The sequence below is a fragment of the Vigna radiata genome, chromosome 1 (genome assembly GCF_000741045.1).
Source record: "Vigna radiata var. radiata cultivar VC1973A chromosome 1, Vradiata_ver6, whole genome shotgun sequence".
Taxonomy (NCBI): Eukaryota; Viridiplantae; Streptophyta; class Magnoliopsida; order Fabales; family Fabaceae; genus Vigna; species Vigna radiata.
Window position 1 is genome coordinate 14,936,829 of NC_028351.1, and position 10,632 is coordinate 14,947,460.

The 10,632-nt window shown below is 29.7% G+C and overlaps 1 protein-coding gene across 1 annotated transcript; it reads left to right on the forward strand.

The window, feature by feature from the left end:
- The first annotated feature begins 742 nt into the window (after nt 1–742).
- Nucleotides 743–9,532, forward strand: LOC106771446 (serine carboxypeptidase-like 26). The gene is made up of 9 exons (XM_014657429.2): nt 743–1,129; nt 1,210–1,305; nt 1,442–1,534; nt 1,631–1,716; nt 1,823–2,086; nt 3,977–4,110; nt 4,184–4,279; nt 8,064–8,169; nt 9,190–9,532. Exons 1-9 carry the CDS (start codon nt 772–774, stop codon nt 9,424–9,426), a joined length of 1,470 nt encoding a protein of 489 aa, XP_014512915.1. The 5' UTR covers nt 743–771; the 3' UTR covers nt 9,427–9,532.
- The last annotated feature ends 1,100 nt before the right edge of the window (nt 9,533–10,632 follow it).

The following is a 10,632-nucleotide window of genomic DNA, read 5'->3' on the forward strand; positions in this document are numbered from 1 at the left end:
TAGTTATAGTTTCATATTATGTGATTTTTATATATTATAATTCATAATACAAATTTACATTATGAATTATATAATTTGTTCATAATTTGTAATACAAATTTAGAAAACAATCCAAAATGCAAATTATATTTCAAATTATATAATTATAATATAAAATTGTACAATCTAAAATATAAATTATATATCAGATTGTACAATTTATAATGTAAAATTATGTTTAAAATTGTACAATTTATAATAAAAAAAACAATTTTGGATTATACAATCCATAATACAAAATTAAATTATAAACGATACAATCCCTAATACAAAAACAGAACTTACATTCTAAATTGTAATTGGCCATAAGTTTTCCCGGCATGAAAAAACATTAATCTCCATATGCTTTATGTGATTATGAAAAACAAGATTGAATGCAACTGGAATGACATTCTAATTATCACACAAAAGAGCAGTAGTCCTGCAGAAAATGTGTGAACAGAAATCATGTTAATCATCTTTGTATATATATTTTTTTTTATGTTTAAGTGAGTATACTTTGAGATTTTTTAAGAATTATTATTTGTTTTTATATGTAAGAATGATAACGTGGATTGAAATGTTCCATTTTTACATGTGATAACACAAAAAAAATAATATAATTATAATCAAAATATTATTATTTATTCGTACCATATGAATGTACGTTTTTGTCGTTTGTCTATGTCAAAGAATCGCTCCCTCTTTTATAAACCAATCCACATTGGCTCTCACATTATTTTCCAAAGAATCATGAAACATTTGGAATTCTATGTTGTTTTGCTTTTGTCAATCTTTGTGGGAATTGGCTTAGCTTATCCCACAGAGGATCAGTTAAAGGATAGAATTATCAAGCTGCCAGGACAGCCAGAGAACGTGCTTTTTTCTCAGTACTCGGGCTATGTGACAGTGAATGAGGAAGCTGGAAGAGCTTTGTTTTATTGGCTGGTAGAGACAGAAGAAGATAGTACTTCAAAGCCACTTGTTTTGTGGTTTAACGGTGGCCCTGGATGCTCCTCTATTGCTTATGGAGCAGCTGAAGAAATTGGTCCTTTTCGAATCAATCCTGATGGCAAATCACTTTACTCCAATCCTTATGCTTGGAACAAATGTAAGACAGTGTTTTTCTTTTTTTTCGATTTTTGATCTTTTCCTACAATATGTTTTAATTTTTCGTTTCTCTTCATGCAGTGGCAAATATACTCTTCCTTGATTCTCCTGCTGGTGTTGGATTTTCATATTCCAATACCACATCAGATCTGTATACAGCAGGTGACCAGAAAACAGGTATGCAGTTGTATCGTTTGCGAAAATGCTTGCTTGCTGATGGAGGATATATAACTCATTTATTTTAAGTTTTGCCTGTTTTGTTCATGTTGAAAGTTCTTACCCAACTACAAATAAAGTTAATTTAAATTTGCAGCTGAAGATGCATATACGTTCCTTGTTAATTGGCTTGAAAGGTTTCCTCAGTACAAGCATAGAGATTTCTACATTGCCGGAGAAAGTTATGCAGGTCCTCTTTCATCAGTAACAGTAATACTAGTTTTCCTCCTGATTAAGAATTTGTCTTTCAGAACTGTTAACTGAAAGTTTTACAAACTCATTTCAGGTCACTATGTTCCTCAGTTGTCTCAAGTCATTTATCGCAAAAATAAAGGAATCGAGAACCCAGATATAAATTTCAAGGGGTTTATGGTAAGCTTGTAGCATTCATGATCTATGACAATGAAATATGAAACAGTGCTTTAAAAAATCTTGAAAATCTTCAATTGGGTGTGGTTTTTTCTGTGATCACTATCAGGTTGGAAATGCTGTGATAGATGATTACCATGACTACATTGGAACATTTGAGTACTGGTGGGTCAATGGTTTGATTTCAGATGACACATATAAACTGCTGAGAATTGTGTGTGAGTTTGATTCTTCTCAGCATCCACCAGATAAATGTGTGGAAGCTTTTGAGATTGCAACTGCTGAGCAGGGGAACATTGATCCATATAGCATTTATACTCCTGTATGCAATGCTACAGCTGCAACACTCAAACCCCGTTTAAGGGGTCGCTTAGTAAGTATCAAAATCAGTACTTCAGGATAAAATAAATACAATGGTTTTTTCCTTATCAAAATCTTTGTTTAAATAAGTCTGTATAAATTTAATTTATCTAATAACATAACATGTTACTTTAGTTTCGAAAAAGAAAAGTAATATAGTTTTAGGGACACCATTTTTATTGCAAGAATTTTTATATAATTTCTTCATGATTTAATTGTTTCACATGATTTTTTAAAAGATTTTTAAAATTTTTGATTCGAATAAGAAATTTGGCAAGACAAATATTTTAATTAACTTTTTCTTTGATTATTGATATTTTTAAGATATAAAAATCTGGTTTTTTGTTTGTAATCTAAAGTATTAAATTTTATAACATATTTAGATAATAGTAAAATATTATAAGAATTAGGTATTAATCTTACAATGTTAATGATACTAGAATCTAATGTTTATATATTATAAATGACCAAAGCTTCAGAAATTATTAAGGTGGACCAAAAGATTTACAATTTTTGTGAAAGATATGGAGCTAGCAATAATGGGAGAAGCATGCTTTTGAGTAGAAAATGACAAAATAGGAAAAGGAAGTGGAAGTGAGTAGTTTGAAACAATAAAAACGTGTGAAAAAAAAAAACAACTATGATGGAGACTCATGTTATAAAAAATAATGAAACTAAGTGATATTAATAATTATTAATAATCATAAACAATAATAAAATAATATTATAGTAAAGAATGTCTCCTTTTTTTTCATTTCTCTTTGAATAAATAATTTTCATTATTCTATTTATCTTTTCTTCCTATTTATCATAAAAGAAAGACAGGAAATATGATCTAGTATTTTATTAGTAAAAATATTCACGCATTTTTTATTCTAAAATAAATAGTAATTTAATAGAATAAAATAATTATTATAGTTTATTAAAAAATAAATTTAAATTAACATTTAATTAACAGAAAAAAAATAAAATATAATGATTATTTAAAAGAATATAATTTTTTATGTAAATATAAATATTATATTTCAATTATGAAAAAGTTAAAACCCAAATAATTTTAATGGTATTCACGTGCTGCCACGTCGCTATCAAATTAAAGTGTTTTGAGGAGTATGGTATCTGTCCAAAAACATGAGGGGTATTTGTTTATAGAAAATTATATGTCTATTGAGCTGGGAGAAACAAGAGTTATATTTTAATAATTTATAATTTATTAAATATATTATATACTTCAAAAATAAAAAATTAAATTTAACTGAAAAATAGCATTTATATGTACTTATATATAGATTTAATTGGAAAATAGATTCATCAGTACTTAGATGGCAGTATATAAATTTTGTTCTGTTATCAAAACGGATTATAATATATCAGTCAATGCAATTTATATTGGATTGAGTTGAGTGAAAAAAAAAAAAGTATTTTTTTTATACAGGTTAATTTTGAATCTGACTCGACTCATCTAGATTGAATCTATAAGTCAGGTTGATCCATCAACTTATCTAATTTTATTTTTATTAATTTATTATTTTATAAAATCCTATAAAATATATATTGTATTTTTTATTATTAAGATTTGAATTATAAAAGGTTTTAATTTTTTTTATATTTTAAAAAAATTTTAATCATTAAGCTAGTCAATCAACTCGTTTAACCTACCAATCTGTGGTGAGTCGTACTGAGATTTAATTTTTCTAAAACACTAATAAATGAATCAGGTTGAGTTAACTCACTAAGTGACCAATCTAATAAACTGGATCAGGTAGAGTTTGATGATCCATTTTGACAATACTAAAATATCTGTTTTTATTTTTAATTTATGATGAAGTAATCTGCCGTAATTATAGAAATTTATATTTGATTATTTTGATTTGATTGTTTTGGGATTAATTCTATAATTCAGGGAAGACTGTATGGAGCATACGAATACGATCCCTGCACTTCGACGTACGCTGAGGTGTATTTCAATCTTCCAGAAGTTCAGAAGGCTCTTCATGCGAACGTAACAGGGATTCCTTATTCATTTGCAGGATGCAAGTATGTTATATAATTTTCATCATAACTATATAATTGGATTATTTCTATATTGACTTAATTTTTTTCTTAACAGTGACATTGTTGTGAACAATTGGGGTGATTCTCCCCTTTCTATGCTTCCAATATATCAAGAAATTCTTGATGCTGGCCTCAGGATATGGGTCTACAGGTATTCTTAAAAAACTAGTCATTTCAGTTATTAAGTTATTTTAATGCTTGGACGGCATTATTTTTCAGTCATACATACATATATGCTTACAATATACTCATACACGTATATACACAAACAAATACGTACGTGTGTATATATATAAGGATTAAATATGTTTTTTTAACATCCCAATAAATATATAACGTCAGTTACAATTCATTTTAGGAGTTATCATGAACAATAAGGAAGAACAGTAGTGAATATACAAAGAAGTATGAGATATACTGGAAGATTTAAAACCGTACAGCAGTAAGATTAATACAACTTTACAAAAGAGACCAAACGGTCTTGAATACAATTCATTGACCTTTCGGCCAACACCAAAAAGGTTCCGTGCACCGGACGGCTAACTAACTAAACAAATAAAGTAACTATCCTAAGGACCGGACGGTCCTGCACAATTCTCGGGCACAGCCTCCAAGGGTTGTTCTGCTTGCCCAACATCCTCCAGAGTAGCCTCCAAAGTATCCTCCAAGTTATCCTCTGCTCACACCCAAAAGGATGACCAGCAATGAAGAGAATAACCGTACGGTCGAATACCGAACAGTAACATAGACAAAGACAAAACAGATAAGGGTAAGCTTATGTAAATTTAATTAACCGTTTCATCATACAAGTAAACATACAAACAAACCAAGTCAATCATGCAGACATACAATTCCTATACATGCCTACTAAGTAGATTAACTTATGACCGACTACTACGACACTATACGGACGGTATGAACCACGTAGCCCGACGTCCCTAGCACCCGGTGTGGTGTAATAGCTGCCTTTACTTATCAGCTGCCACCCGAGGTTAGTCCTCAAACGGTTATCTGTTCGTATAACCGCGGACCTCCTGCCATTCCCACACATGAGTGACCTTTCTCTACCTGAGGAAGCGCCCTCACGGAATATCAGGATCAGGACGACCAAACCAGGGTCTGACCATGTTCATACTTTACCAATCATTACCAATTCATGAGACATTCCTCCATTGGAATTCCCTTACTCAGCCAAATTCAATATCTGTTCATTATTACTTTCATCCTGGAAAGGTGTCAAGAGAATGATCGGATTATCAACGATAGAATAAAAGATGGAATGAGACAAGGATACAAGGCCGAATGGTCCAACAAGAATTAAAACTGGATGCCTTGGAGCATTTGTAATAGTTGACCGGCTGATCCGGCAACGAATAGAACTATCCACCAAAGACTTAACACAAATGATGACCGGACGGTCTGATCAAGGGTGAGACTGAGTAACAGAATAATATCAAATGGTTGGTCGAATGGTCCGACAAGGAATAAGATCGTACCTCAAAGGATTGACTATAAGTAATAGTCATCCGGACAGTTTAGCAAAAAGTGTTATAAAACAAGTACTAATCATGGTCGAAGGCTGGTCTATGATCGAACACTTCTCAAACCGAACGAACTAAGAAAAGAGAAACTCTTTAAAGGAGAAAAAGGACTTGAGTCAAGTAAACCGGACGTTTCAATAAATAAAGGCTCACTAGACCGTTCAGTCATTAAGTGACCGGACGGTTTTAAAAGGAAGAATATCAGATTTGCAAGTTTTATAATTTAAGTGTCAGCCTAAGGCCGAACACTTGTAAGGCCGAACGCTTGGTTTATGACCAGCGTTCTTAAATAACTATCGATAAAGCAATTAGAGGAAACCAACTAAGTTTAGTAATCACACTAGGCCGATCAGTCCAAACAGACCGAACGGACAAAGGGAGGACCGAACGGTCCTAATGACCTTCGATCTCAAATTCATATTTTCTCTAAGTTTTATACATACCCATATCAGTGCAGAATTTATAGTTCATATTTATCATACAACTCATACAACAACATACCATATTTCAATCATAAGAAATCAAGCAACATACTTTAGATATCAAACATACATTTAATCAGACATACATTCAAACCATACAGAGAAATGATAATTAAACTATATAAGCTTCCCTTACCTCTAAAACCAGCTAGTACGTCTAAGGTTGATTGGCAGCAACTACCCCTTCTAAGGTTTCCAAAGTCAAGTATAACCCGAAACCGAACGGTTCAAATGAAAGGGACGAGCACCAGGAGTCTTCAGACGTGATCTGAATGGTGATCGGAACAGTAGATTGGTTAGGATTTTAGAGAGAAGGTTGAGAGGTTTAGAGAGAAGGAGGAGAATTTGAGATTTCCAGAAAGTTTGAGTTTGAGGAAGAAGAAGATTGCATGGGAAAAGTGGCGTCAGGTTTCTCATTTTACCTTATATACTACCTCCATTCAGAACGTTCGGCCCACTCCCTGCGTGCCACCTGACTTCCACTCTCTAGGGTTTCACTGCTCTGCTGATACTGCACGGATCACGAAGGAAAGGAATTAAAACTTGGCAGAGTTGGTCTCCCACTTCATCAGGGAAGACCGAACGGCTGACACGTGTACCCCACTAAGGAGGGGTATTAAATGGGGTGTGACATTTTTAGTCTCTATATGGGGTGATTTTGGTTTTAGTCCCTCTTTCAAATTAAAGTACAATTTAGTCCTTCAACTTTAGAAAACTCTGGTTTTAGTCCTTTTTACCAAATTTTTTTAACTCTGGTTTTAGAAACGACAAATAAAGTTAAAAAAATTTGGTAAAAATGACTAAAACCAGAGTTTTCTAAAGTTGAAGGACTAAATTGTACCTTGATTTGAAAAGAGACTAAAACCAAAATCGCCCCAAGATATAGGGACTAAAAACATATTTAACCCTATATATAATTCATGATATGTATGAAAAATATTGTATTTATAATTTACTATAAATAAAATAATTTTTTTCAATTTGATAAAATATATTCAAGCTTATTAATAAAAGTAAATTATTCTCATAAGACTTCCTAATTTAATAGATATCTATAAATTTTCGCATTAAATTTGAGTTTAGATTAAAAAATTGTATAATTTAAATAAGAGACAAGTAAATTTTTGCAAAGAATATACTAAAGTAATTTTATTTTCCAAATATCATAAAAAGTACCCTATTTTTAAAATAATGATTACTTTAAAATAACTTTATGTGAAGTTAAATTATTCTTTAAGAGCATTTTCTTTTAATTTTAAATTTCTTAAAAAATAGTTTTCCATCAAAAGAAATAATGGATAATATTATTTAAACCAAATAAAATATTTAGAACTATTATATTCTACCTTTTAAATTTCTAAAAGATTTTTTTTTTGTGTGTTAAATATATGATAGTATTTTTAAGGCAAAGATGTTTTCTAATTTAAAATAAAATAAAATTATATTGCAACTTTGAAAATTTATTAAGGTACGTTTTGTTAACATGTATTCAGTCAGTCAGTAGATCTTAAACAAATATGTTGGGAAGTCAAAAATTTTATATAGACATATAAAATTTTTTATATTTATAAAATATATAGTTAAAAAAATAAATCATATATTAATTTATACTTTGTTGGAAGTTCCACATCGACTAGAGATAAGATCAATTTATAATATATAAGTGGGGTGCAGACCTTACCTTACAAGCCGGTTTTGTGGGGTTGAGTTAGGCGTAGAACCCACTTCTACCATACTTGAATATATAACTTTTGTGCCATACATTTATCCAACATTCTTAATCATGGTTCTTACAAGCCGGTTGAATTAGGCCTAAAACCCACTTCTACCATACTTGAATATATAACTTTTGTGCCATACATTTATCCAACATTCTTAATCATGGTTCTGTGTTTCAAATTACTATCTGCAGTGGAGACACTGATTCAGTGGTGCCTGTAACTGCAAGTCGGTATTCAATTGCTTCATTGAACCTCCCTACCATCATCAACTGGTACCCTTGGAATGATAATGGCGAGGTTTGTGCTACCTATCATCATAAATTCCTACCCTTCTTTACTTTGAATGAATTACAACACTATTATATGATGTTTTCTCAAATTATGTTTTAAATAAATTGCATTTTTTATATTTTTCTAATCATTTGAGATCTAATTTTTCTTCACTAAATTTTTTACATAAACTTTTTTATTTATTTCAAAAACATTATATTATCATATATTTATATTAGTTTAGTATACCTATATTCTTGCAATAAAAAAGTATTGAAAATACAAAATTAAATATAGTTTAAGTCAAATTGGTCAAATTTGGTTTCTCTTATGTTTGCTCTTGAAAATATAACATTAAATGAAAAAACAACTTATCAACAATGTTATTTATTTGTTTTCTCTCTTACAAATTTCATGTATATAATAATAGAAAATTTGCTATCTAATTTTTGTGTATAAGTTTGCTTTGGTTCTCTCATGTTTTTTGTTATTAATTTTTCTTTTTAATTATTTTATATATGATAACAAATTATGAGTTAAATATGCTTTTGGTCTCTTAACTTTTAGTGAAAATTGAAATTAGTCTCTTCTCAAAACTTTGACCTACTCCAACTATAGATATGTATGAATTTAGTCTTTTTAACTAAATTTTGTTAGATTTATTTGATGTTTCAAGCATGTTTTATGATAGCATTTGAATTGTTTATACTATTTGACACAATTTTGCTTCAATCTTAACTGAGAAACGCGTTTAAAACATAAAATAAAGTTAAGGGATCAAAAACGTATTTAACCCACAAATTATTACTATGTTTTGATATATCAGCCAAACTTTATGAAAGAAAATACTTTTTTATTCTTTGACATATTTAACCTTTTTTACATTTATTTGACATTATCATTTTTTATTTTTTACTTTCATTTTTTAAAAAAATATAAAATTTTACATTTTTATAATTATTTTAACTTTATACTCTATATTAGATGAATGTAAAAATGTATCGTGATATCATTACTCTTTCTAATCCAATCTTATTTTCTGTCAAGGTTGGTGGTTGGAGTCAAGTTTACAAAGGACTCACATTGGTTGCAGTAAGAGGGGCAGGGCACGAGGTTCCACTTTTTAGACCTCGTCAAGCTTTTACCCTTTTCAAATCATTCCTCGAGAACAAGAACCTGCCATTTTCAACTGTTACGACTCAACCACTGAACCATAGACTTAGATCAGTTAGGCCCAAAAGAAAGATCACTATGCCATCTTCCATGCATCACTTTCCGAGCTAGAGTTCTGTATTTGCTACTATGTAATAAAATAATCCTTATGAAGGAGACCACTATGTATGATCCTCATTAATTAATAAAATTATAAGATCATACTACTATTCACTTTGTCATTATTGCAAATTGATCGAGTTTAAAGAAATAGATTCAATTTTAATAAACAAACAAATAGGTCTAGATTAATTTCAAATATAGACAAAAACATTGAGATTTAGAAAATATTGAAAAGCTGTATTGTTATAATGATGAACAAATTTCTAGGATTAGAGATTTAGATATATGATTTCCTGATTGTATTATAGATAATTAGTGAAATCATTTTTTATAGTGGTGAAATTTATTAAATTATAGAATATTTTATTACAGATAATTATAAAATAAATAAGTTGTATATTTTTTTTATTATATAATTATTTTTTATTATAAATAATTATTTGAATTAAAAAATTTAGTTATTAAAAAGATAAAATTAGAAAATAATTTTTTTAGTATAAGTAATTATTTGAATTTAAAAAGTGGTTAAAGATAAATTTGGAAGGAAAAATGTGCGCAACCCTTTTCACAAGTTTTTAAAGTGTGCATGTTGTCTTGTACTGAAAACACAATTAAACTATCGGATTTATTTTTCTTAAACACATTACAAACCAATTCTGACACCGCTGTTTGTAAAGAAAATTCACCAAAGTGCGAGTTTAAGTTTCTAAAACATTACTGAACGTTAACAGGATTTAACTTTCAGGAATAACAATGTATTCCTCACAAAACATCATTCGGAAATAAATCTCTCGCCTTTCTTCCTATTCCGGATGAAATTTTCTAAAATCATATTTTTGGATTTCAATTTTCATTTGTTTCTGCTCGATCTAGTAGACATTAAAAAATATAATTTAACAAGGTTTACTACTTCTATTCACACAATATCTATATATTATAATTAATTTTGACAATTTAATATTATATTTATTATTTATGATAAAATATCAATAAATAATTATTAACTATTTTGTTATTGTATATTTGGGGTAAATATTATTGTTTCAGATGTGGACCCGAGACAAGACTCAAGCCGATCGATCTCCTTTCCTGGAACGCCTGAACGGGTGGTGACCTGCAAGTTAGCACTCCAACGCCCAAGTCAGCCAAATCACCACTAAATTCAGTTAAGAGTAGAAAAGATCAAAAGTCCTTTACCTCTCCCCAAACGCTTGT